General features: G+C 50.3%; 1 protein-coding gene across 1 annotated transcript in view; it reads left to right on the forward strand.

Moving 5' to 3' along the window:
- Nucleotides 1-405: 405 nt before the first annotated feature.
- znf653 (zinc finger protein 653) overlaps nt 406-27476 on the forward strand; it is a 31231-nt gene continuing 4160 nt past the window's right edge. Inside the window, exons 1-7 of the mRNA XM_038784812.1 lie at nt 406-749; nt 6566-6615; nt 9405-10331; nt 14174-14258; nt 16943-17054; nt 19267-19381; nt 25328-25427. Of these exons, the coding sequence (XP_038640740.1) occupies nt 460-749; nt 6566-6615; nt 9405-10331; nt 14174-14258; nt 16943-17054; nt 19267-19381; nt 25328-25427 (1679 nt within the window). The 5' untranslated portion in view covers nt 406-459. The remainder of the gene's footprint in view (nt 750-6565; nt 6616-9404; nt 10332-14173; nt 14259-16942; nt 17055-19266; nt 19382-25327; nt 25428-27476) is intronic.

Below are 27476 nucleotides of genomic sequence, written 5' to 3' on the forward strand. Positions count from 1 at the left end.
CCTGGGACCCTGGAGCTGTGAAGCATTTATGCTAACCACCATGCTACCCTGCTGCCCCGATCTGATGTCTGATGTTTTTCCATGTATGGAATGATCTTCCTGGACTGCAGGCAGAACAATATTTTTCGCTCCACCTCAGAACACGTGACAATAAACAAATCAAATCTGCATAGCCCCATAACCCAAACTGCATCTCCCTGAACACCAAGGGGCAACTTATTGCAGCCAAGCCACCTGACCCACATATCTTTGGTATTATTTGAATTTAAATTTCACCCTGTGGGGTGCTGGGATTTGAACCCCTTTTCCCCAGGCCAGTCTCTCTGTCTGTAGAGGCGGACTTCCGGTCCGTTGTCCCAGGCGACTTCCGGCGCCGGTGGGCGGCCATCTTGGTGAGGGCGGTGACCTCTGACCCGGAGATGCTGGGCGGCCGCGTTGGGCTTGTCTGGAGGCCCGGACATGGCGGACGGGACGGAGCCCGTTGCTCGGGGGGACTCGGAGCCGCCCGGGCCCCCCGGCGAGGGTGAGGCGGAGGCGGCCAAGCGGGGCCGCGGGCGGCCCAGGCTCAGCGACGACGACCGGCTGCAGCGGCGCCTCAGCAGCCGCAAGAAGTACGACAACCGGCGCATCTACATCGGCGAGTCCTACACGGTGTGGGCCGCCCTGCGGGAGCGCCGCGGCTGGTCCGACAAGCGGCTGGCACTGCACCTGGTACAGCTGGAGCAGGGCGGCGGGGAGCGGCGGCACAGGTACGGAGGGGGGCGAGGGGAATGAGGTGGGGAGGGGAATGAGGTGGGGAGGGGAATGAGGTGGGGAGGGGAATGAGGAGGGGAGGGGAATGGGGAGGGGAATGGGGAGGGGGGGAGGGGAGGGGAATGGGGAGGGGGGAGGGGAATGGAGGGGGGAGGGGAATGGAGGGGGGAGGGGAATGGAGGGGGGAGGGGAATGGAGGGGGGAGGGGAGGGGAATGGAGGGGGGAGGGGGAGGGGAATGGAGGGGGGAGGGGAGGGGAATGGAGGGGGGAGGGGAGGGGAATGGGGGAGGGGAGGGGAATGGAGGGGGGAGGGGAGGGGAATGGGGAGGGGAGGGGAATGGGAGGGGAATGGGGGAGGGGAGGGGAATGGGGAGGGGAATGGGGAGGGGGAGGGGAAGGGGAGGGAGGGGACTGGGGAGGGGATGGGACTGGGGAGGGAGGGGAATGAGGAGGGGAATGGGGAGGGGAGGGAATGAGGAGGGGAATGGGGAGGGAATGAGGAGGGGAATGGGAGGGGAATGAGGAGGGGAATGAGGAGGGACTGGGGAGGGGAATGAGGAGGGGAATGGGGAGGGGACATGGGGAAGGGAGGGGGGGAATGAGGAGGGGAGGGAGGGGGGAATGAGGAGGGGAGGGAGGGGAATGAGGAGGGGAGGGAGGGGGGAATGAGGAGGGGAGGGGGGGGAATGAGGAGGGAGGGGGGGGGAATGAGGAGGGGGAGGGGAGGGGAATGAGGAGGGGAGGGGAGGGGAATGAGGAGGGGAGGGGAGGGGAATGAGGAGGGGAGGGGAGGGGAATGAGGAGGGGAGGGGAGGGGAATGCGGAGGGGATGGGAGGGGAGGGGAGGGGAATGAGGAGGGGAGGGGAGGGGAATGAGGAGGGGAGGGGAGGGGAATGAGGAGGGGAGGGGAGGGGAATGAGGCGGGAGGGGAGGGGACTGAGGAGGGAGGGAGGGAGGGGAATGAGGAGGGGAGGGAGGGGATGGGAATTCAGGGAGGGGAGGGGGGGGAATGAGGAGGGGAGGGGAGGGGAATGAGGAGGGGAGGAGGGGGAATGAGGAGGGGAGGGGAATGAGGAGGGGGGGAGGGGAATGCGAGGGAGGGGAATGAGGAGGGGAGGGGAATGAGGAGGGGAGGGGAATGAGGAGGGGCGGGGAATGAGGAGGGAGGGGAGGGGAATGAGGAGGGGAGGGGAGGGGAATGAGGAGGGAGGGGAGGGACTGAGGAGGGGAGGGGAGGGAATGAGGAGGGGAGGGGAGGGGAATGAGGAGGGGAGGGGAGGGGAATGAGGAGGGGAGGAGGGGGAATGAGGAGGGGAGGAGGGGGAATGAGGAGGGGAGGAGGGGGAATGAGGAGGGGAGGAGGGGGAATGAGGAGGGGAGGAGGGGGAATGAGGAGGGGAGGGGAGGGGGAATGAGGAGGGGAGGGGAATGGGGAGGGGAATGAGGAGGGGAGGGGAATGAGGAGGGGAGGGGAATGAGGAGGGGAGGGGAGGGGAATGAGGAGGGGAGGGGAATGAGGAGGGGAGGGGAATGAGGAGGGGAGGGGAGGGGAATGAGGAGGGGAGGGGAATGGGGAGGGGAATGAGGAGGGGAGGGGAATGAGGAGGGGAGGGGAGGGGAATGAGGAGGGGAGGGGAGGGGAATGAGGAGGGGAGGGGAGGGGAATGAGGAGGGAGGGGAGGGGAATGAGGAGGGGAGGGGAATGAGGAGGGGAGGGGAATGAGGAGGGGAGGGGAATGAGGAGGGGAGGGGAGGGGAATGAGGAGGGGAGGGGAGGGGAATGAGGAGGGGAGGGGAGGGGAATGAGGAGGGGAGGGGAGGGGAATGAGGAGGGGAGGGGAGGGGAATGAGGAGGGGAGGGGAATGGGGAGGGGAATGAGGAGGGGAGGGGAATGAGGAGGGGAGGGGAATGAGGAGGGGAGGGGAATGAGGAGGGGAGGGGAATGAGGAGGGGAGGGGAATGCGGAGGGAGGGGGAGGGGAATGAGGAGGGAGGGGGGAGGGGAATGCGGAGGGAGAGGGGGAGGGGAATGAGGAGGGAGGGGGAGGGGAATGAGGAGGGAGAGGGGAGGGGAATGAGGAGGGAGGGGGAGGGGAATGAGGAGGGAGGGGGAGGGGAATGAGGAGGGAGGGGGAGGGGAATGAGGAGGGAGGGGGAGGGGAATGAGGAGGGAGGGGGAGGGGAATGAGGAGGGAGGGGGAGGGGAATGAGGAGGGGAGGGGGATGAGGAGGGGAGGGGAATGAGGAGGGGAGGGGGGGGGGATGGGAATGAGGAGGGGAGGGGGGGGGATGGGAATGAGGAGGGGAGGGGGGGGGGATGGGAATGAGGAGGGGAGGGAGGGGGATGGGAATGAGGAGGGGAGGGAGGGGAATGAGGAGGGAGGGGAATGGCGAGGGAGGGGAATGGCGAGGGAGGGGAATGAGGGGGGGATGGGAGGGAATGAGGGGGGGGATGGGGGGGGAATGAGGAGGGGGGAGGGGATGGGGAGGGAGGGGGGACTGGGGAGGGGAGAGAGGGGGGACTGGGGAGGGGGGAGGGAGGGGAATGGGGAGGGGAGGGAGGGGAATGATGGGGAGGGGAGGGAGGGGAATGATGGGGAGGGGAATGGGGAGGGGAGGGGGGGGAGGGAGGGGAATGGGGAGGGGGGGAGGGAGGGGAATGGGGAGGGGAGGGAGGGGAATGGGGAGGGGAGGGAGGGGAATGGGGGGGAGGGGAGGGAGGGGAATGAGGAGGGGAGGGAGGGGAATGAGGGGAGGGAGGGGGGACTGGGGAGGAGAGGGAGGGGGGACTGGGAGGAGAGGGAGGGGGGACTGGGGAGGGGAGGGAGGGGGGAATGGGGAGAGGGGGGAATGGGGAGGGGGGGAATGGGGAGGGGAGGAAGGGGGGAATGGGGAGGGGGGAATATGAGGGGGAGGGGATGGGGGGAATGTGAGGGGGAGGGGATGGGGGAATATGAGGGGGGGATGGGGGGAATATGAGGGGGGGGGGGGGAATATGAGGGGGGGTATGGGGGGAATATGAGGGGGGGGAGATGGGGGGAATATGAGGGGGAGGGGATGGGGGGATATATGAGGGGGAGGGGATGGGGGGATATATGAGGGGGAGGGGATGGGGGGATATATGAGGGGGGGATGGGGGGAATATGAGGGGGGGGGGGGGGGAATATGAGGGGGGGTATGGGGGGGAATATGAGGGGGGGGAGATGGGGGGAATATGAGGGGGAGGGGATGGGGGGATATATGAGGGGGAGGGGATGGGGGGATATATGAGGGGGAGGGGATGGGGGGATATATGAGGGGGAGGGGATGGGGGGATATATGAGGGGGAGGGGATGGGGGGATATATGAGGGGGAGGGGATGGGGGGATATATGAGGGGGAGGGGATGGGGGGATATCTGAGGGGGAGGGGATGGGGGGATATATGAGGGGGAAGGGATGGGGGATATATGAGGGGGAGGGGATGGGGGAATGGGGAGGGGAGGGGGCAATGAGGAGGGGGAGGATGAGAAGAAGGGGGAATGAGGGGGGAGGATGAGGAGAGGGGGGAAGATTGAGGGGGGATGAGGAGGAGGGGGGGAGGATGAGGAGGAGGGGGGGAGGATGAGGAGGAGGGGGGGAGGATGAGGAGGAGGGGGGAGGATGAGGAGGAGGGGGGGAGGATGAGGAGGAGGGGGGAGGATGAGGAGAGGGGGGAATGAAGGGGGGAAATGGGGAATGAGGAGAGGGGTAGGGGAAATGAGGAGAGAGGGGTATGAAGATGGGGAGGAGTGGAATGGGGAAGGGGTAATGAGGAGGGGGAGAATGAGCAGGGGAGGGAGGGGGAATGAGGCGAAGAGGGGGGAAGGGGAGAAGGAGGATGGTGGGGGTTGATGGGAGAGTGGGGAATTAGGTGGGGGAGGGGGGAACGAGGGGGCGGAGAAGAGGAGGAATGAAGGGGGGAGGCGAGATGAATGGAGAAGGGAGGCGAGACAAGGAATGGAGGGACAGTGGGGTTGGACACGGGGAGGGGATTGTAGGCACGAGGGGGAGGGGAGTGTGGGCAAGGGGGAAAGAGGGGAGTGTGGGCAAGGGGGAAAGAGGGGAGTGTGGGACGGGGGAAAGGGGAGTGTGGGCACGGGGGAAAGAGGGGAGTGTGGGCACGGGGGAAAGAGGGGAGTGTGGGCACGGGGGGAAAGAGGGGAGTGTGGGCACGGGGGAAAGAGGGGAGTGTGGGCACGGGGGAAAGAGGGGAGTGTGGGCACGGGGGAAAGAGGGGAGTGTGGGCACGGGGGAAAGAGGGGAGTGGGCACGGGGGAAAGAGGGGAGTGTGGGCACGGGGGAAAGAGGGGAGTGTGGGCACGGGGGAAAGAGGGGAGTGTGGGCACGGGGGGAAAGAGGGGAGTGTGGGCACGGGGGGCAAGTGTGGGTACGGGTGGTCTGAGATCTGGGCGGGGTACAGGGGTTAAGATGGGGGACGGGTGCAGAACGGGAGGCATGGTAAGGTGGGGGGGCAGGGATGTCACGTGAACTCAACCAGACATGACCTGCTGAGATGATTGTGGTGTTTGTGAAGACAGGTTGTAGTGATCCAGCCGACACAACACATGGACAATCAGTGCATTAAGGCCATACTTAAACAATTTGAAGTGAGTAGAATGGCTCCTTCACCTTTCATTCAGAGCTCCCAGTTTCCCATTTTAAATGTTTTACATGCAGACGTTGAATGTGCCAGTGGAAAGGTAAATTTTGCTCCATTGCAGTTGTGCAAAGTAACTTTCAATGGCCATGTTTGCAGAACATAATTTAAAATTAGACTGGGGTTTAGAATAGTGAGGGGTGGTTGAAGTGTACACGATCCTGAATGGCCTTGATGCTGTGGACATGGGAAGGATGTCTGCTCTTGTGGGTGAGCCCAGAACTAGAGGGCAGTGTTTTAAAATTAGTGCAAAGTCGAGGAGAATCTTTCCTTTCAGGTGGTTGTGTGACTTTGGAACTCTCGGCCTCAGAATTCGGTGGATATTTTTGCTTCAGAAGGTGAATATTTTTAAGGCAGAGGTAGATAGATTCTTGTGAGGCAAGGAAATCACAGGTTATCGGGGGTAGATGGGAATGAAGAATTCAAAACGCAAACAGCCCTGCTCGTGGCAAATGGTGGAGCAGGCCTGGGGGGGGCAAATGGGCTACTTCTGTTTCGTATGCTCGCATGACTATACCTGGAAATCTCGTCTTCAATGATGAAGACTCTGGATGCCAGCACTGGCATGCGGGCTGCCCTGATACTCGCCTGTCTTTGCAACCCCTTTTGAGCCTTCAATGAACCTGTTCAATGTTTGGATTCCGCAGCTAATCAAAATGCACTGATGTAACGGGTACTCACTCGAGGTGGCATTGTTTGCAGGATCGATGGTTCTCCCAGATCAGCAAAACGTACTCGAGCTGTGGTTGCTATTATTTGACACTGTCGGCCGGTAACTTTCCCGACTGCTTAACTCTGCAATTTTTTTTATCACCACACCTTAAACGAGGTGACCAATTGTTTCTTTTTTTTCTTTAGAAGAAAAGGAGGGTAATGCTCAGGTTGGGTAGTATCTGCGGAGAACGCAACATCAACATGGCAGGACCCTCTTGTCAGAACAGGCCCTTGTCTCGAAGCGCTGATCGCTTCCCCTTCCACAGAGGCTGCCTGACCTGAGCATTTTCTTACATTCTGATCTCAGATTTTAAGCCTCCGCAGTGTTCACATTGCTATTGCTTCAAAAAGAAATGATTAGATGCGGGAATAGCAACAAAAAAAAAAACATGCTCTGTCTTCATATTTATTTTATTGCAGCAAATCTGGAGCAGAGGAACAGAACGCGAAAATTAATTCCTCACAAAAAGGTAAGCCTGTTGATCAGGTGTGGGCGGATGTTCTGCAGTGATATCTATGCAAATTGGAGATCAGAAAGCGACTTAAAGCATGGAGTTTGCAGCATTAATCACCGGGGGGGGGGGAGGGGGGGGGGGGTTATATCTTTCTCTTAGTTAATTCATTGCAAAAATTGTTGGCGTGAGTATAAAGTGAGAAAATCAATTTTATACTTCCATTGATTTATGCTGGCATTGAATGAAGGAATATATGCCACTAGGTTTCTGTCTGCCTGTAAAATATTCTAATCTGCATTTTCCAGGCCTTAGTACAAAGTTTGCAGAATTTTGCGCTCCCCAGTGAGTCTTTCAATTTATGAAGGATATTTTGGCCGTCAAGCCAGAATATCTTGAACAGGACCTCCCCGCTCAAATTCCCGCCGCTCTTGATTCCCGCTTTACCTCGAGCGGAGGGGACACGGAAAATTCTGCTGCTTGGGGATTGAACTGATTTCCCCCTTAAGGATTCTGATAAACATCCCGCCACTCTGCTGACTCCCTGTCCGACTCCCAACAATTCTAAGTGTTTTCTGCCAGAAATTACTTGAGGCGTTTTGTTTTTATTCGTGGGACTCGGGGGTCGCTGACGAGGCCAGCGTTTCTTAGTCTCTGCAGTGCAGAAAGGAGGCCATTCGGCCCATTGAGTCAACCCGTTACCGTGATGAGATTTGACCTTGTGATCCGGCTGAAGCTGTGTCAAAATTCCACTTGAGTTGAAAGCCACGGCCCTCCAGCCTAAAGACTAAATGGCGACGATACTTCCTGAACCATGGGACACAGTTGCCACCGTAGTCATTTTCTTTGATTGCTGTGCAAAGGCAGGTTCCAAACTAATTTGAGGAATGCTGCCGTTGTAATTTTCCACAAAGTTGGAAGAACATTTGGGCTTCTCACTAGAAGCAGTGGCCAAAGAAAATCTGAACACAGTGCCAATTATCCCACTGGTCTGGGTGAAATGTGCTCATCTCATCTTGTTTTCCTTCTCACAGCTTGAGCTCTTTGTCACATTGCTGCCTCAGCTCTGAACACCAGCCCACAGTGTCAGTGGAATGGATTCAGATGCCACAGGTTTATTTTATTACATCCGTTTTGTGCGTCTTAACTGTAAATGCTTCTGGTAGTGTTATGAAGTAGCTTTCCTCCAAGCCCTCGCCTGCAATTTTTCAATGCTGACTTACGATGGGTAAGGAGAGAATCCACCTCTCTTTAAGTAACGACAGGAATAGCTCATTGTGAGGCTACGGTGTGACATTAGAAACCCCACCCTTTGCTACATATCGGCCCATGCTGATGTCTTCAAACGTGTGTTGCTCCAAAAATCTTTTGAGTGTTGAATTAGATTCTTGCGCCCATAAGCCGTAACGTTTTAAAACACTGCTACATTTTAAACAATTTTCATTTCTTCCATGCTCACGGTCTGCGTGGGCAGCTTGAGACTTGCAGTTTACTGCAGGGTAATACTAAATTGCGGCAGCTTTGTGGGTGAGAATTACTTAGCATGTTGATACCAAACTGCGTCCTCCTGGGTGCAGTCTTGACAGATGGCATCTTATTCCTTCACTCTGGATCAATGTTAAGCCCAGGCCCAGTGGTAAATGGAAGATTTGTTCCGTTTAAACTCGCTTAATTTCACCTGACATGGGTAACCGCACAATCAATTAAACCTGGGAAGATATTTGGTAATGATTTGAATTCCCGTAGTAACTTTCATAAAGAACAATGTTAGATTTAAAAGCTTGGATTAAAAAAACAACCTGAGTTGAGAGTGAATTTGGAAACTTGCACTGTTGACACTGCGTGCACATTTTGGTCACGACATGCCATTTTTGAAATAGTTTCACCTCCTCTTTTCTCCGGGGCTTTGTGTGGAATTGGGATGCACAGACCGGTGAAGTCCTGGGCCCAATCCCTACACCGTTCTGAGTTTTGCCATCTCAAGTCAGCTGGATGCTGGTGTTGTCAGGGCAGGGTGATGAATTGGGTGTGCTTACTGCCTCTGGTCACCGTGCTGGTGACCTGATTTTCTGACCATTTAGTTAGGGCACAGTTGGGCTGACTAGGCAGTTGGAACCGGTTACGCACAGTCAAGGAATGGTGGCTGCAGGAGTGGCAGTAAGAAACTCCTCCCCAGCATGTGCCAATGCCTTCATCAGAAGAAAGGGGAAAGCTTCGATACAATCAAAACTTCCATGGAGTAAAAATATTGTGTTGGCTTGGGACGGTACAGTAGCACAATAGTTAACATTGTTGCTCCACAGCGCCAGGGTCCCAGGCTCGATTCCCAGCTTGGGTCACTCTGTGTGGAGTCTGCACATGCTCCCCGTGTCTTTGTGGGTTTCCTCCAGGTGCTCCGATTTCCTCCCACAAGTCCCGAAAGATGTGCCTGTTGGGTGAATTGGACATACTAATTTCTTCCTCAAGTGTACCCGAATAGGCTCCGGAATGTGGCGACTAGGGGATTTTTACAGTAACTTCATTGCAGTGTTACTGTAAGCTTGCTTGTGACAATAAAGATTATTATAATTTCCTGTTGTCACCATTTTTAGGCATGCTTTTTTGTCGACCTTTATCTTTAGGCTGCAAGTGACCGTTTCAACTCTCCATTGCAACTCCACTCTGGTGCTCACTGGAGCAACTTTCTGAAGTTTCACAACCTTGTAAATGTGGGGGAAATGATTTATCATCTACTTGATTGTGGGCAACGCCACCAGCAGTTTATTAGTTTCACAATGTTATGATGCATTCTCTGTTTTTCCCCACAGTGAAGAAGCCAGCGGTCAGCTCACTCAAGAGTTTGGTGGTATGGTACCAGCACCATGTGCAGACGTGCAAGGAGGAGCCTGTGCTCTACGAGCTGCAGCGGGTATGTGACTGCTCAGTAGCCGTTGTGTGGCAGTGTGAGGCGGGACACCAGTACGTCCAGTGTTTAGAGCCTGTCCGGAAGAACTGCCACACCCCGGACGCTGAACCCACCGCCAAGGACAGAGTGACAGTCAGCAGCTCGGAGGAGAATCAGCAGCGCTGTCCCGCCGAGAAGAGAGCGAGGAAGGGCAAGAGAGGGACGAGCAGAAGAAAACCGGGGCAGCCTAATGAGCTGTACATGAAGTGCGAATCGGACACCTCGACCTGTGAGGAGTCTGACTCGGAGCAGAAATTTGAGGAATATTTCGACGTGAAACTCATTGACGTTGATGTCAGTCAGCCCGCTTACGAAGGTGGGAACCAGGAGAGTGGCGCGAATGCCAAAGGCTTGGGGTCAGTCAGCAAACCTTCCGAAGAGACTGATAAGGATGGAGACGGGCACGGGACTGAAGTTGAGCTGGAAACTCCGTGTCGAGCCCAGTCACCCTGCAAGAGCACCACCAGCGATGGTAACCATCTGCCACTGCCATCGGAGCTTCCCGCACTGAATAATATATCACAGACTGTTGAGAAGGATGCATTGAGCTCCTTGTCTGCCAACTGTCCTGTAACTGTGCAGATTTCCACAGTGCAGAGTTCGGAGATCACCAGCATTACAGGTTCCGAGCTTGGACAAGTGCCCTTGGACACTGCACAGCCAGTAAATCCCACGGAATATGAGGAGATGACTTGTACTTTTTCAGAGCAATTGACGTACGTGAATCCAGTTGCTGAATGTTTTACCATTGAGGCACAAAATGAAGCCACACAGTGGAGTGAGCATCCAGGTAATTTTTTTTTAGTTCCCCCCTGATGGTTCTTCACCTCCACTGAGTCGCTCAGTAACTTGCACTGGTGGTTACAGGAGCCGCTGGTGCAATTCTCTGTCTGCTGACTGAACTGCCTTAGAGTGAAATATGCTTTTGTGCTATATTTCCAGGATGATGTGATTAGTATGAACTGTTTTCATAAGCCAATTGATCACCAATCCTTATCTGATCGGGTTATCTCACAGCATTGAATGACTCTGGATATGAAATAAAATATCCCCCTGCCTGTATTTTGATACGGTTTTGAAAGCTGCCGTTTAAATGATACGGTGCACTGTAGCTTAATGTTAGGTTTCTCCGTTGAAGTGTTGCTGTCTGTCTGAGTGTTGCTCTTGTGCTGGGAGCACGTGCAAGGGAATGTAAAGGGAGCTTTAGAGAGGTCGCGTCCAGCCGGTTATCAGGCAGGGGAGGGGGGTGGGTCTAACACGCCATTTTACTTGTACGTGGCAGTGCTGAGCAATTCTTGGTTAGGCATGCAGGAAATCTGAGTGGGGTTTGGGCTGGCTAAACCCGTCAGATTCCCTGCTGGCTGCCTGTTTCAAGTGAACACCGTTATAAAAATTTAAACCAACCATGTGATGCACAAGTGGAGGAGTAAAGTGCAGTTTCCAATGAACCTTTTCCGACCTTCACTTTCTCAAATCCGGCTGCCCGCCAGCAACATGTTGTTGCATTAACGCGCTGAAGGTTCCATCTGACCAGTTTGCCTTCCACACCAGGTGGAGGGATCCATTGTGGTATCAAGCCCTCAGCCCATCTGCTGTAGCTTTGCGCGCGCGTGTGTGTGTGGGTGTGTGTGTGTGTGGGTGTGGGTGTGTGTGTGTGTGGGTGTGTGGGGGTGGGCGCAGGGGGAAGAGAGATAAACAACAAGACGTCGCGCAAAACATTCAGTTTCTTTTCCGACCTTTCCTCATGAGATGATGGTGCCATTCACTGATCTCCACTTTCGCAAAAAAAGGGGTACGATTGTTGAACCCGATTCCGTAAGCAAACTGTTTTTGGTTTACTTGGTCACCGTATCCCTGAAAGTTGCCACCCAGGTTGAGAGGGTTGTTCAGAAGGCGTACGGTGTGTTAGCTTTTATTGGTGGAGGGTTTGCGTTTCGGAGCCATGAGGTCATGTTGCAGTTGTACATAACTCTGGTGCGGCCCCATTTGGAGTATTGCGTGCAGTTCTGGTCGCCGCATTATAGGAAGGATGTGGAAGCATTGGAAAGGGTGGAGAGGAGATTTACCAGGAAGTTGCCTGGTATGGAGGGAAGATCTTATGAGGAAAGGCTGAGGGACGAGGCTGTTTTCGTTAGAGAGAAGGTTAAGAGGTGACTTAATTGAGGCATACAAGATGATCAGAGAATTAGATAGGGTGGACAGTGAGAGCCTTTTTCCTCGGGTGGTGATGTCTAGTACGAGGGGACATAGCTTTAAATTGAGGGGAGATAGATAAAGGACAGATGTCCGAGGTAGGTTCTTTACTCAGAGAGTAGTAAGGGCGTGGAATGCCCTGCCTGCAACAGTAGTGGACTCGCCAACACTAAACGCATTCAAATGGTCATTGGATAGGCATATGGACGATAAGGGAATAGTGTAGATGGGCTTTAGAGGGGTTTCACAGGTCGGCGCAACATCGAGGGCCGAAGGGCCTGTACTGCACTGTAATGTTCCATGTTCCTTTGTTGTCCTCATGGTGATTACTCAATTGCCCATGCCTCTAGCTGCTGATGGATCTCATGATTGTGTTTCTGATCAATTTGTAAGCTGTTGATAGGATACAATGGAAGCTCAGTTATCCACCACTCGGGGTTTTGTTTTGTACAAGCCAGCTGGCAGCATCTGTGGAGAGAGTAATACTGTTAATGTTTCAGGTTGGTGACCTTGCGTCAGACCTGGGAAAAGTGGGAAATGTAATACGTTTTGTTGAGGGTGTTGGAGAAAGTGCAAACCCATCAATGTTGTCTGTGCTTCCAAAATCTGACGCAAAATCTGAGTCACTGATATACAAGGTCAGTAGGAATCCAGTGTTTGGGGTCATGTACCCACCAGGTGTTTTGATAGCAGTTTTAGAATATCTTATTTGTGCAGGGAAAGTGTTGTATTTGCGCACACTGACAACCTGATGTAACTTTTTTTTTAAAAGGCAGTTTATGAATCGCAAGCCTACTTGAGGGTGAATAATGAAGCTACTGCTATAAACACGGGCATGCCGTCCTATATGGGGAGGTGGTGGCGTACTGGTATTGTTACTGGTAATACTCTGGGGACCCCACCTTGGCAGATGGGGAACATCCGGAATTAAATGTCATCGTTATTGAGCGTGAAAACGGCATTGATTGTCGTAAAAACCCATCTGGTTCACTAATGCCTTTTAAGGAGGGATATCTGCCATCCTTACCTGGTCTGTCCTCCAAACCCACAGCAATGTGATGAACTCTTAAATGCCTTTGGGGCACAGCAGTAGCCAGTGATGTCCTTTTCCCAGAAACAAATAAACAAAATGATCACAGTTCCCTCCCCGTGGCCCCTCCCCACCCCAGAGAAACAGGAGCAAGGAAACCAGATGCAATAATCTTTGTTATTGTCACAAGTGGGCTTGCATTAACACTGCAATGAAGTTACTATCTAAATCTCCTAGTCGCCACATTACGGCGCCTGTTCGGGTACACTGAGGGAGAATTCAGGATGTCCAAATTTCCTAACAAGCACATCTTTCGGGACTTGTGGGAGGAAACCGGAGCATCCGGAGGAAACCCAGGCAGACACGGGGAGTGCGTGCAGACTCTGCACAGACTGTGACCCAAGCCGGGAATTGAACCCGGGTGCCTGGTGCTGCGAAGCAACAGTGCTAACCTCTGTGCTACCGTGCCGCCCAGTAATTTTCATTAGAAGTCACTTCAGAAATTTGTGCATCTTCGTGTGCGGCAGCGATCTGATTTTTGAAAGCCATCCCTAGTGGTTTTGGTGAAAAGCTTTAATCCGTTGTTTCCAAAGAGTTTAGTGGGCCTGTGTTTTGTCTGTCCTGGTGCTGCGTGTAATCCAAAGCCGCGTCTGGTTCGGCAGAGCCTGAAGCTGTGTGCGAGACACCCATTGAATGCAGATCCCGAGGGCTCGATATCCCTCACTTTGTTCACTGCAACTATGGGAGCCAACCAGGTCTATTAAATGCAATGATGTGGAGATGCTGGCGTTGGACTGGGGTGAGCACAGTAAGAAGTCTTACAACACCAGGTTAAAGTCCAACAGGTTTGTTTCAAACACTAGCTTTCGGAGCACTGCTCCGAAAGCTAGTGTTGAAACAAACCTGTCGGACTTTAACCTGGTGTTGTAAGACTTCTTACTGTATTAAATGCAAGGTAGTTAAGGTTCACGGGGTATCTGAACCGACTGGTTTTCAGGCGACGTGCTTGGCTGAATGAAGGTACATATCTGGCTCCACAAAGCATTTTTAAACTAATCGCTATACTCGGGCCCACCAATGATTAATATGGTGCTTTTTTTGTTAAAAAAAAAAGTGTTTGGGAGAATTAATGCTGATAACTTTAATGCTGCGATGTTTGTGTCATAAAACATGTTTTGAAATGAAAATTTTCAAATCGAATTCCCAGTTTACACCTTGATTATAGTATTGTTATCTGTGCATTGGTCTGAAACCTGGTGGTCTGCTGTCTTCTGGATCAGCAGGGCATTCTCCTTTGACGTTGCTGTAACAATTAGTTCTTCCCGCTGGCTTCTCGAACACCGTTCAAACTTTGGGACTGAGATGGTGGCGACTCTCAATGACAGAAACTTTGTTCTTTACTGATGCAGGTGTGCTAGGAGAGAGAACTGTCAGTGAAGGCTCTACGTTGCCTGCAACTGAACCAAGGGAAGCTGCACAGGAAGTGCCACATAAGTGAGTGTTTGGCTCCGGCTCCTTGTGATGGGGCATTCTATACCGATGACCTCAGATACACTTAATGCCCCTCAGTCTTGTTGTACTTCTGTCTCCGGTGGTAAGGTAAGGCAGGTAGAAGTAACATTGATTGGTACCGTAGGTTTTCTGTAACGTGCCGGTCATATTTCCCGCTGGCTCAATGGATTGTGTGATGTGGGGCCGTGCCGAGGGAGACCCCAGCTGCAGAACCTTAACCGGATCGGTCGATCCCGACTAGAGACTGCCAACGTGCAGCGCTTGGCATCCATTTCCATGGATATGGGGAAGGGGACCATCACATGGGGTTCCTGTACCCATTCGCTCCAGCAATCCTCCCTTTGGCCGGGGCAGTTTAAATTTGGTTGATGGCCAAGGTTTCTTGACTCTCCAATCTGGGCTTGAATGTGGACAGTGAGCACTTGGGTGACCGCTCGGGCGAGGTAGTGAAGGTGACCTAGCTCTGATCGTGGGCCGACGGAATTAATCCATCGGCTGGGAGGAAAAGAATTGTGTGACACGTGCATGCGGTCATTAACAAAACAATGTGTTTGGTTACTGAGGCATAGCTTTGTCTAACTGCATGTTTAGATCTACAGACCAATTGCTGCTGCCAATACTGAGATTGCTTGCCTTTGAATTAGCAACTGGCAAGTGATTGTGAATTTCCCATTCCAGTTCGGAAGGAGTAGACGTGAAAGGACCCTTTTTTTTTCCTTCTTCTTCTTCCACTATGCTTTTGACAGTTTGGTGGGCGGCATCCAAACTACACCACTTCGATAGTAAACCGTTTAATTTTAACATCAATGGGTTAATGATTGAAATGAGTCAGGTCATTTGTTTTCTTTGAAAGCAAACTTGCTTAGTCACTTACCGTTTGCCCAAAGTGTTGGTCTGTTTAACTGCAGAACATTTTGCCTTTGATAGAAGAGATAGGAGAGAACTGCAGCAGGCTGCAACAGATATGGAAGAAACTAGGACAAATGGGACTGCTTATGGGTTTTGTTGTTGCCCTTTGCTGCTCACCACTGCTCTTGCAATGGAAAATGCAGGAGAGCAGGTGGTGTACTGCTGTAGCCTATGCCCTGCTATCAATATACAATTGCACATTTTAATGTCTGTTTACATCTTGGGCAGACCGGGGTGGGGAAACTGGTGGCCCCTCTATCTTGGGATTTAAATCCTCAAGCCAAATTTCAAATGTACAAGATTGTACTCTGCTGAATGTAGTGATGTTGTATTGCTCAGAACAAAGTGAGTGTTTAGTGATGCTCTGGGCATAGTGTGTCCCATTTGAGGATCCTGGAGCTTGAGTTCAGAGTAGATGCTGAAGACTAATGCCGACTGAGGGGTGATGGGCATTGTCGATGAATAACCATATTCCTGGGTGGGGAGGGGTTCTCCTGTTGATCCCTCTGCCATCCATTCTGCGCCTCACCCCCTGTCTTCGCACTGTTGCATGTTTAAGCTCCAAGCACTTCTCTCCTGGTCTCTTCAGCAAGTCCTTGGCCTCAGGCGGTGGCTGGTCTTTACCAAGAAACAGTGACCATGTTGCCTAGCCTTGTGAGTTTTCACGAGGTGCTTGTGTTGTCTGCCCTCGTTCCTCCTGCCATCTGCCAGGTCTCTGAGCACCTGCTTTGCAAATGCCCATGTCCAGCCCCACAGCGTTGAACTTGGAAGCTTTAACACATGGGTCGTTGGCATATACATTGTCCCTGCCCTATCTAATTCATCGTAAGCTGTGGAGCTGTCCATGGTGAAACCTACTGTTGAGTCTGCCCTCGGTGTCCATGCTTCACATCCATAGAGAAATTAGTAAGGACAGCCAGGTTTGCAAGGATATGTGTAACAGCAGAGAGCTCAGCTCCATCCTGTGGTAAAAATATGCAGCTGCAGGAGGAACTTACAGCTGTATTGTGGAATAGGGATTATCAGGAATTTATGACCCAGACAGACCATTTGATCCAACCAATTTATGCCTGTGTTTATGAGTCCCCATCTCCTATATTTACGCAGAATTGTTACAACGCAGAAGGGGTCCATTCAGCACAGAATGTCTGCACCGCACCCTGTCAACATGTCCTTCTGTTTCTTTCTCCCTCTTTATCTTCGATGTAACTGCTATTTTCTGCAACCGCTCCATGTGTTAGCAAGTTCCATATTCTCACCCCTCCCAGAATAGAGACGTTTCTCCTGAGTTTGTTTTGGATTTATGGGCCCCTTAGCTTTCAGACACTTCTCATAAAGACTTTGCCGTGAAAATTATATTGGCCCTTGGGATTATCAATATCAAGTTGTATGAGCCATCTCATCCAAACCCTGTGATCTTGACCCAATGTTGGCGTATACACTTTCAGGAGGAGCCCCCCCAACAGTGACCCAAGTATGAAACTCTCTGCCGCAGTCCAAAAGACGTGCAGGTTAGGTGCGGTTATGGGGACAGGGTGGGGGAGTGGCTTAGGTAGGGTGCTCTTTCAGAGGTACTGTGCAGACTTGATGGGCTGAATGGCCTCCTGTACTGTAGGGATTCTGGGTCAAATCTGGGAACCTCTTAACCTCCCTAGGTTAGCTGATCGCGACAATATGTTGATGCGGAAATGCATGGATAATTTCTCGGTTTCTTCACTGAAATGGACGTGCTCTAAACCCAACGTCCTCTCTTGCAGACCAAAGAGAAAAAAGCAGGGCCACATTATCGATGCTGACGGGATGTTTCAGCTGTTCCACTGTCCGCAGGAGGGATGCAGCCAGGTGTACATCACGCTGAACAGCTTCCAGGCAAGTACTAACCCGGAGTATTAGCTATAACCTGTTCTAAAGATCACAACAGCCAATTGCTTGTCATTGATTTGAGGGGAAGAAAAACAAATTCACGAGGCGGAAGATGGCGGCAAGGCTGCCCAACTTGGAGAAAGATACCACGGTATGGCTGGATGTACTCAGAAGATTATCACCAATTTTTTTTGTTTTGTTGTCATAACCAACAAAATCCTGATGCACAAACCCAAAAAGCTGAAAGACTACACCAATCAAATCTGATGGTTTAATCCTCATTTCCCTATGATGACTACCGATAACTCATTCTTGAATTACCTACAATTTACATTCAGCGATAAAAATGACACGGCAAATTGGGAATCTGGTGCCTAAAATTATTTGAATATCTTGGCATGAAATAAGCAACTTTGGATGGTTGTACTCTTGTAAGGGCAGCTGTCATATTTTTGTCCATACATTTTTAAATCTCGTCACTCATTTTGAATTTGGGAAACTTTTTAAGAATTCAATTAACAGCAAGTACATCCACATCTGTCCTTGATCTTTGTACGAAACTGTAACAGCAAGGCAAAGTCTTCTTGGAGCAGTTTTCAAGAGCAAAGAGATCGTACCGGCCTTCATTAGCATCCCCATTCAGTCACAGATTCTGTAAGGTGCCAAGCCAGTGGTCGCAGTCTGCAGACCTACTGGCCATCCATTAGAGGCAGGAAGAGGTGGATCCACGCTGCCACTCCAGCATGCAAAATTGGATCATTTCTAATTCTCTGTGCAGCCAGAGCGGAAGAGCCGTGTGTTCACCGCTTGTGCTCTGAGTAAAAAAGGAAAGCTTGGCCATTATGCATTTCGAAACGCTTCACACCCAGCCAACATTCCCTTCGATGGTGCACACATGCATGACCAGGCAGCTGTCTTAAAGAGATCGCAATGTGCAGCAGAAGGAAAAGATTGATGGGAATGCTACGTCTTGTGCGTGAAGGACTGAATCTGCCCTTGTGTAGTGTGTCAATGTTGCATAAAGTAAGATGCCCCAACCTTAACGAGATGACTAATAATCTAATCTGTTTTTAGTAAAGTCAAAAGTACCAGAAAACTGCACGTCAACTCAATGCAACAATGGCTTTCGCATAAATAGTTTCATGTTTTGCTATTGTATCAGTGGCATTCCACTTCCTCTGGTTTTTAATGGCTTTTGCATGCTCTAGCTTATCAATGTCTATTCGGGTAGTTTAATGCAAGAATTCTTTATAAGATCAGAACAATGAGTCAAAGTTGCAAGGGGATATCCTACTTGCATTACACTTGAGTAGCAGATGGTTAAGCATGTGCTGCTTGTCAAAGTGATTTTTGATAATTGTCACAAACAACATTGCTTGTTTAATAAACCACTACCAATGCGCTAGTGGGCAAACGGTAATCAATTTAACTTTAATATGCCAGCATGCTTCTAGTGCAATAATTCCTAATCCACCTCCTCCGTTGCTCCCACTGCTGTCATCACCAGTGGCAGATCTTCAGGCACCAGGGCATCATTCTCCACATAACTCAAACTCCAGAGACCCCCCCCCTACACCCAACCAATTGAAAACCAAGAACGTATCGTTTGTAAATCCCTCAACAAAAATAATTCTGAACCGTTTAATTTCTTCAACCTGTCATCATCTTCACTTTAAAAGTGCCTTGTTGGTTGTAAAGCATGTTTTGGAGTCTGTGGCCATGAAAGGCAAGTTCTTTATTTCTTCAGTTCATGCCTCGGGTGTGAATTTGCATTGCTAGTGGATGCAGGTGGAGGGGCTTGCACCAAATTTGCTCGTACCCCTTATAAAATGGCACTTCAGAACAATGGTTCTCGGGGCCAGGAACGCCGGCCTCTGCTTTGGTGTGTGAGCTTGATTGGGGCAGCGGGGTGGCGATGGCAGAAGCAAAGTAACATATGACCCAATTATGATACGCTGGTGGGCAGCAAAGCTGGATCTGATTCAGAGCCACAATTATATACCTGCTTTCACTCAGTAACCCGATTGCAGCGTTGCCGTTGATTTAAATACAAAATAATGTGTGAAAGGTCTGCATTCAACACCTCATTCGGGGGGGGGGGGGGGGGAGATATAAAAAGACTGGCGAGTCAAATTTAACAGCGTTTAAGTGTTGCTCGTTTGCCTGAAAGGAACTTGTTGCCCCGTTTAATTTTAAAAATATATTTCTTCTTGATCAGAACCACGTCAACCTTGTGCACAGGAAAGGGAAAACAAAAGTGTGCTCCCATCCAGGCTGCGGAAAAAGGTTTTATTTATCCAATCATTTACGGAGACACATGATCATTCACTCAGGTAGGTTCCCGATAAGATAGCTCTACAGCCATTAGGCGCGAGATTTTAGTTACCACTTAACGAGAAGATTGCTTTCCTAAATTGCAATCTGCTCACATGGGTTGGAAGCCAGGAGAACATGTTCTTTAAGCTTCTACTTGTGTTGAATAATGCAGATTCCGTCAGTGAAAGGCTCTTGTGAGCTTTGATCTCTAGTCACCAGCTGCAACCTCTTGTGTGACTGATAAGGAGCTGTTTTATATGTAGTGCTGGTTTATTGCACATGAAGGTAATTTGAGTCCTTGGCTGCATCTCCAGTGTGGTTAATTAGAAATGTAAATTGGCTAATTAGGTCCTTGTAACTCATTGTGCAGTTTTTTTTGTTGTCAAATGGATATCGGTGGGGCTTCAGAGAATAATGACCAAATTGGTCAGGCCATGAACATATCCAGATGAAGCTTATCTGTCCTATTGGCTTCCTTGTGGGTCTGTGAACATGAAAATGGATTGAAGGACCTCCTCATATCTTGGGTAGCACAGCGGTTAGCACAGTTGCTTCACAGCTCCAGGGTCCTAGGTTCGATTGCCGGCTTGGGTGACTGTCTGTCGGATGTGAATTTGCATTGCTAGAGGACGCAGGTGGAGGGGCTTGCACCAAATTTGCTCGTATCACTTAGAAAATGGCACTTCAGAACAACGGTTCTCGGGGCCAGGAACGCAAAGATGGCCTGTGCTTCCCCCGTGTGTGGGTGGGTTTCCTCCGGGTGCTCCGGTTTCCTCCCACAGTCCAAAGACGTGCAGGTTGGGTAGATTGGCCATGCTAAATTGCCCTTGGTGTCCAAAAAGGTCAGGTGGGGTTACTGGGTTATGGGGATAGGGTGGAGGTGTGGGCTTAAGTAGGGTGTTCTTTTCAAGGGCTCTGTAAATTCTATGATTCTCTCCAGTCCAGGCGTATGGAACTGGAATTGTTTCTGTTGGGGAAGCCTTAGAAGTGACCTATTGCTTTAAATCCTAACAGGTTATCTGATATTGGTACGTGGGTGATGACTTGAATAAATGCAAAAGATTTGAGCTTTATAGTGATTTGTAGAATTGAAAATTATGAGGAGCAATGTGGGTAGAGGGGATAAATAGGGTGTACGGATCACAAAAGAGAAATGCTTGCACCTTATTATCGGGGGAAATCTAGTCTTTAGGAACATGGGCATTTTTACGAACGTTTACTTGTCGTCTTCATAAATTTGAGAAATACCATGACAATTAAAGATTACAAGTCCAGCTTTCCCTTGCACATAAGCTTTGAGCGACTGGCATCAGGGCTATGCAGCCCCGTTAAGCTGACTCAAAGCTCGGCCAACTCTGTCCTTTTTGCCCTTGCTGGCTGAGTTGTGCTGTTTGAATCTGCGGCCAGGGTTGTTTGATGCTGCTGACTTTTAGAACTGTTGCCCTGGTGATAAAACTTGGGAGCATCAAAATTTATTAATATAAGCACATAATATATGCACTTTGATTGGTGCACGTATTTGAGCTTTGTGTATGGTACCCAAGGCTGGAAAGTATAAATTTATATGTCCTACGGAGACTAAAATCTTCAATAGCCTCGTGCAGAGGACTACAGATAGCTGTATGTCAGTTATAATTGTTTTGTATGGCTGGGGAAGCAGTTAAAGTTTGATGTCAAGGTTAACAATCCATTCAATAGCTTCGGCTGACAGCTTCAGTATGAATTGCTGTAATACCTCCAGGAATGGATCTCTCTTGGGGCAGGGGTTCAGCACGTGGGTGGTGGTCTGATCCGGATTGCCACCCTCACCGTTTGAGCTGCTCTCCCACATTCTTCCTGTGGAGCAAGTGGTCGAGCCCCCCTGACCCTGGCCTCGCGTGGTTGAGGGTCCCCTGGATTTTCCGTGTGGGGGGGTTCAAACCCGGAACTTGGCCACTCGGGTCAGTCACCGGGTTGAGGCTGGTGTTGTTTTTGCAGTTGCCCAGGGTCGAGAGGTGGGGTCATCGTCAATGTATAGGCTGTGGAATGTGCTTCAGTGAGGATTATGGGATTTCAGACGAGAGTGTGGGGCGTTTTTATTTCAGGCCCTGTTCAATGCGAGTACTTTGTTAGCTGTCAACCGATTGTGTTCTTCGAGGAGGATGTCGGCATTGGGAGGCTTAATATGTGCCATTTCAAACATCTAACACCAATCCAAGATAGTGGCCATTGTCAAGCTGGGGCAACCACTTGACAACCCACACAGCAACCTCCCATCGCCCCGCACTCAATAACGTATAAGGTTGCAGTTTCAGTTGTACAGGGCACTAGTGAGACCACATTTGGAGTACTGTGTACATTATGTGGTCACCGTATTTAAGGGAAAGATGTACATGTGTTGGAAGGCGTTCAGAGAAGGTTTGCCAGGCTAATACCAGGAATGGGCTGGTGCCTTGTGAGGAAAGGTTGGACAGAGCAGGCTTGTATCCACTGGCGTTTAGAAGAGTAAATAGTAAGAAATGACTTGGATTTAAACTGAAAGATCCTGAGGGTTATTGACAGGGTAGGATGTGGTGAGAATGTTTCGGCTTTTGGGAGAATCTAGAACCAGGGTCACGGTTTAACATTAAGCAATCGTCCATTTAGAACGGAGATGGGGTGAAATGGTTACCGGGGGTGGAGAGTATTTGGAGCTCTCCTCTAGAAAAGGTGATGGGAGCAGAGTCTTTGAATATTTTTAAGTCGGAGGTAAAATCGATTCTTGGTAAGCCAGAGGGCGATAGGTTTTCAGGGGGTAGGCAGGATGTAGAATTGAGATTACCATCAAATCAGCCATGATAGGGGCAGCACGGTGGCGCAGTGGGTTAGCCCTGCTGCCTCACGGCGCCGAGGTCCCAGGTTCGATCCCGGCTCTGGGTCACTGTCCGTGTGGAGTTTGCACATTCTCCCCGTGTTTGCGTGGGTTTCGCCCCCACAACCCAAAGATGTGCAGGTAGGTGGATTGACCACACTAAATTGCCCCTTAATTGGAAAAAATGAATTGGGTACTCTAAATTTATTAAAAAAAAAAAAAAAAAAAAAAAAAAAAATCAGCCATGATATTAAATGGCGGAACAGGCATGAGGGGCCGAGTGGCCAGCTCCTCCTTGTTCATCAGGTTAGTTATAATAACACCCAGTCAAACCTCTGTTTGTAGTTGACTGCCTCCTGTTTTTGAAAATTAATGTGCCCTGGGAGAGATGGCAAGTCTGTAAAACTCATGGGATCGAAACTACATCAGGGGTCAATTTATGTCAGATACCAGAGCGTGGGTTACAAACAACAGAGCCCCGTGACAGAATTAGAATGACAGCTTTGTAACTTGCCCCCGGTGCCAGTGTTATATAATGCAGTGTTTCCAGCGAATATAAATAACATTAACACCACCTACTTCTTCACTTCAGCATAGCTGATACGCATAGAATGGACTGCGGGGCATAGCGAGTGCTACTGGTCGTACTGTGTGATTTATGGAAATGGACAGAGGCCTCCAGTTTTAAGGCTGGAGTTTGAACAGACTTTGCAGAGAAGTTCTAATACTGTTCGAAAGCGTCTAGCCCCAAGGAAGTGTTAGAAACTTGAGCACCTGCGTGGACACCACCTACTGTGCTCCGAGTCTGATTTCGCGTGTGCTGGCAACTCCACTGCTTCTGCCGCAGTGCATGGGGTGCAGACGCCTCTCAAAGGTGCAACAGAATTGCCCAAGTAGTAGTAATGAGCAGTAAAAATGCTGGTACCTCAGCAGTGACCAATGTCTTGCTTTATCTCTGCCAAAATTTGCTTCAGGTGTCAAAATAGCCGGTCATTTCTCAATAGGGCTCTTGTGCGAAGAATGGACACTTGGGAGAAAGGTGCAACCAACAACTAAGTGCCACCAATACCATCAGGGGAGGAGGTAAAAAAGTAATGAGTTGGCAGGTTGACAATTAAAGTCTTTGATATGCTCATAGTATGGATGTGGTAACGCCGTGGGTACGGTAGCAGATTAGCGATTCCTAAGTAACAAAAGTGAATTTAATTAATCTGTGCATTCGGAACAGAGAACAGACTGTGAAAGAAAGCTGTTGCAAAAACTGGATTCATTAATATCCTTCAGTGCCGAGGGCAAGTCGCCCCTTAATCTATGCAAAATTTAATGCCCTCCAAAGAGGGCTGCCAAATGATCAGCCTCAAATTGGGACATAAAGGCGCGGACAACAAATGCGACCTTCCCAGTGCCATGAAGAATAATTTTTTTTAAAAATTGATCTGCCAGTGACATCTACTGGTACAGTATTGACCCCGCACAAATCTTTGTCATCATGGGCCACAGATACAGGGAGACGGTGGCACAGTGGTATTGTCACTCGACTAATAATCCAGAGACCCAGGATAATGCCCGGGTTCGAATCCCACCACAGATGATGAGATTTGAATTTGACAAACGGCTGGTGTTACAAGTCTTAACGATGACCGTGCAACCACTGTCAAAGCCCATCTGATTCACTCGTGTTCTCTGGGGAAGGAAATCTGCTGTCCTTGCCTGGTCTGGCCTACAGGTGACTCCAGACCCACAGCGATGTGGTTGCCTCTCCGATGCGCTCAGTTCAAGGGCAGTTGGGTATAGTCAACAAATGTTGACCCAGCCAGTGTCGCCAGAAGAAAATAAAATCATCTTAACATCCAAGGCCCTCCACACAGTTTGAATTCATAGCCCTTTTACTCTGCACATAACTCGATGGTGTCAGTGGATCTGATGTTCAACTTCAGGTTTATCACAGAAGGCAGCACGGTGGCGCAGTGGTTAGCACTGCTGCCTCACGGCGCAAAGGCCCCAGGTTCGATCCCGGCCCCGGGTCACTGTCCGTATGGAGTTTGCACATTCTCCCTGTGTTTGCGTGGGTCTCTCCCGCACAACCCAAAAGATGTGCAGTGTAGGTGGATTGGCCCTTGCTAAATTGTTCCTTAATTGGGAAAAAAAAATCATCGGGTATTCTAAATTTATTTTTTAAAAGGGTTTATCGCAGAAGAACAGAATTTAGCAAATTCCTCCCAACCAACGCAGATGACAAGTGCAAGTAGGGCTGAGCTGCTTTTAAGGAGCAGATTGGTTGGGCTCAAAGAGCAGAGAGTTTCCAATCCAAATAGGAACGCAGCTGTAGACAGTTGGGAGAGGTCAGCCTTGGGAATAAGGGCCATACCCAACTGCGAAACCTCTTCACTAGAGTTGTGAATCTTCCAAATTTTCTGCCTCGAGGCATGTGTAACGTATTCAAATTTGAGCTTGAGTGATGGATTTTGGGCGCGAAGGAAACTGAGGATAGAGAGAAGTGGAGTTTGGGGTAGAAGGTCAGCCATGGATGATGGCGCAGGCTGAAGGACTCCTATTCCCGTGTCCTTATCTGATGCGTTGCCGGCGGCGAAACAGAGTTTGCTTCCTGCTTTTCCAAGGTCTTTCGTTTTTAATGATCACGCCTCAGTGATAGAGTGGGGAGCGATCAGGTGAGTAGGAGAGACACTTGGATAATTAAAAAATATTGACTTGTCGACACCAAGCACGGGTTTTAAAAGACTAGGCCCTGTGCGGGAGGTCCGACTTGAGGGGCCTCCAAGTTTGGAGCCCTGGGAAAGAATTAGGAAAGTGAATTAGTCAAGCTAAGGGAGTGAGTCTTGAGAGTATGCAGCTGAGCAGAAAGAGCATGTGGTAAGAAAAATTCATTATCTGACAACTCGAAAGGTTTTCTTTTATCCTGTCCAGGGATGAAAGAGAAATGTTGGGCTCCCGGATATGGGAGCAGCGTTCACGTCCTGGACTTTGAGAAACCGAGTGGTGACGAAGTTCTGGGGATCCAAGTGGAGTCCTCTTTTATTGGGAGGTGACTTCCAACGCAGGTTGCTTCAAATCTGCCCTCACTTAAAAATAAACTGAAAATTGCTGGTTCTAACTTTAATTTCCTGCCGCCTAGGTGTGCGAGATTTTATCTGTGAAACGTGTGGAAAGTCGTTCAAGAGGAAGAACCACCTTGAAGTTCATCGAAGGATGCACACGGGCGAGACACCACTCCAGTAGGTTTCCTGTTGTATGAAGAGTTCCCTTAAGGAAAGCTGTTGAGGTTTTTTTTTGGCTTGTGGTTTAGTCTCGTGCACCCCCCCCCCCCCCCAACACTTGTGCCTGTTTGAACCCCATCTGCATCTTAACTGCACTTCAGATTTATTGAAATATTTGGCTCACTTGAGGTAAAATATGCCAGTGTGAAAAGGAACTTTTATTTATATATATATATAGATAGAACATAGAACAGTACAGCACAGAACAGGCCCTTCGGCCCTCGATGTTGTGCCGAGCAATGATCACCTTACTCAAACCCACATATCCACCCTATACCCGTAACCCAACAACCCCCCTTAACCTTACTTTTTAGGACACTACGGGCAATTTAGCATGGCCAATCCACCTAACCCGCACATCTTTGGACTGTGGGAGGAAACCGGAGCACCCGGAGGAAACCCACGCACACACGGGGAGGACGTGCAGACTCCGCACAGACATATATATATATATATATATATATATATGATGGACTCGGGTATCAGTCCTTCGACGCCATTTGCAGAGTAAAATTCTATCTATCCTGTCCAACAGTGTGCCAATTCTATGTCCTGTTGGAGATCACCCTTTCAGTGCCAAGTGTTCTCGGACCTCAGCGGGGATGTGGCAATTTCATTTCCTCGCAGTGAAATCTGGTCCCATCAAGTGCCAGGCATGAAAGGGAAGTGCAGTGCACTGCTATCAGTTCCCTGGTGTTTAGCACATTTTACACCCGGGGATTTGATAGATATTAAAACCGTTCACAAAGATCTATCTTTGGTGTCAGAAGAGATGCCTGGCGGAGCATTTCTAATGATTAAAGACAAACTCAGGAGCAAGGGTAAAGAAGAACTCCCAATCGCTGAGCAACACTTGTAACCCACTGTAATCTTTAGTGTAAATTGGAACAGACACGAGGTTACACCTCGCTTGTCATTCCGACATCTGTATACTTTGCACCACGTTTGTTAAACCGTGTAATAGTCCGTCTGTGCAGACAGGTGGGATTAAAGGAAAAAACAGGCCAGCCATCTGCCTTTTGATATTCTCTTCCCTTATTTATTTTTGTTTTGTTCATTCACGGGATGCAAGCATCACTGGCTGGGCCAGCATTTATTGCCCGTCCTTAGTTACCCTTGAATGGAATGTTTTGTCAGGCCATTCCAGGGGGCAAGTAAGAGTCAGCCGCATTGCTGTGGTCTGGAGTCACATGGAGGCCAGACCGGGTGAAGGTGGCAGATTTCCTTCCCGAGAGCAGATTAGTGAGCCAGATGGGGTATTACAATCATCCTTGGTTTCACAATCGTCAGGCGTATAATTTCCAGATTTTTATTGAATGAAAATATCACCACCTGTGGTGGTGGGATTCGTACATGTGTCCCCAGAGTGTTACTCTGGGTCTCTGGACTACTCATCCAGTGACAACACAGCTACACCTCCGCCTACGTAAACAGTTTAAAGTCAGCCGTAAGAAAGATTACGCACGTGGCAGCTGATTGTTTGTCTTTAAGCCTCTGCCAGTGAAGGACTGAATTGAAGGAGGTGAGCGATGGGCAGCAGTGTGTTCAGGCTTGTTAGCATTTCTGATGGACAGCCCACCAGCAGAGCGGGATGAACTTCCGCTGGGGCACGAACAGCCGTGAGGCTCCCTCTGTGGGTAAATGCACTGCCTTTGGTGGTGAGTGATGTGGTGCTGAGCCGTATTGACGAGAAAGTTCCCTCATTCGAGTTCTCGAGTGCCGGGTTGGATGGTCTCACTTGGACACTTGAGCTGGAGGCGGCAGCAGCATCAACCTGGGCCTGTTGAGGGATTCCTGCGGCAAGGTGTGGCCGGTTTGATGAAATGAAAGCAGAAAGGGGAGCGAAGCGTGAACGGGATTCCAATCCGCCAACTCCCTATTTTGTCTGCTCCACTGAAGTTGAATTCCGTAGGCCCATTCAATTTTGGCATGAGTGTAATCCCATTGTGCCGTCATCAAGTTTCTGGTGGCCTCCTAGGGCTAATGAAGTACCATAATGGCCCAGGC

Source organism: Scyliorhinus canicula, chromosome 25 (genome assembly GCF_902713615.1).
Source record: "Scyliorhinus canicula chromosome 25, sScyCan1.1, whole genome shotgun sequence".
In the NCBI taxonomy this organism is placed as follows: Eukaryota; Metazoa; Chordata; class Chondrichthyes; order Carcharhiniformes; family Scyliorhinidae; genus Scyliorhinus; species Scyliorhinus canicula.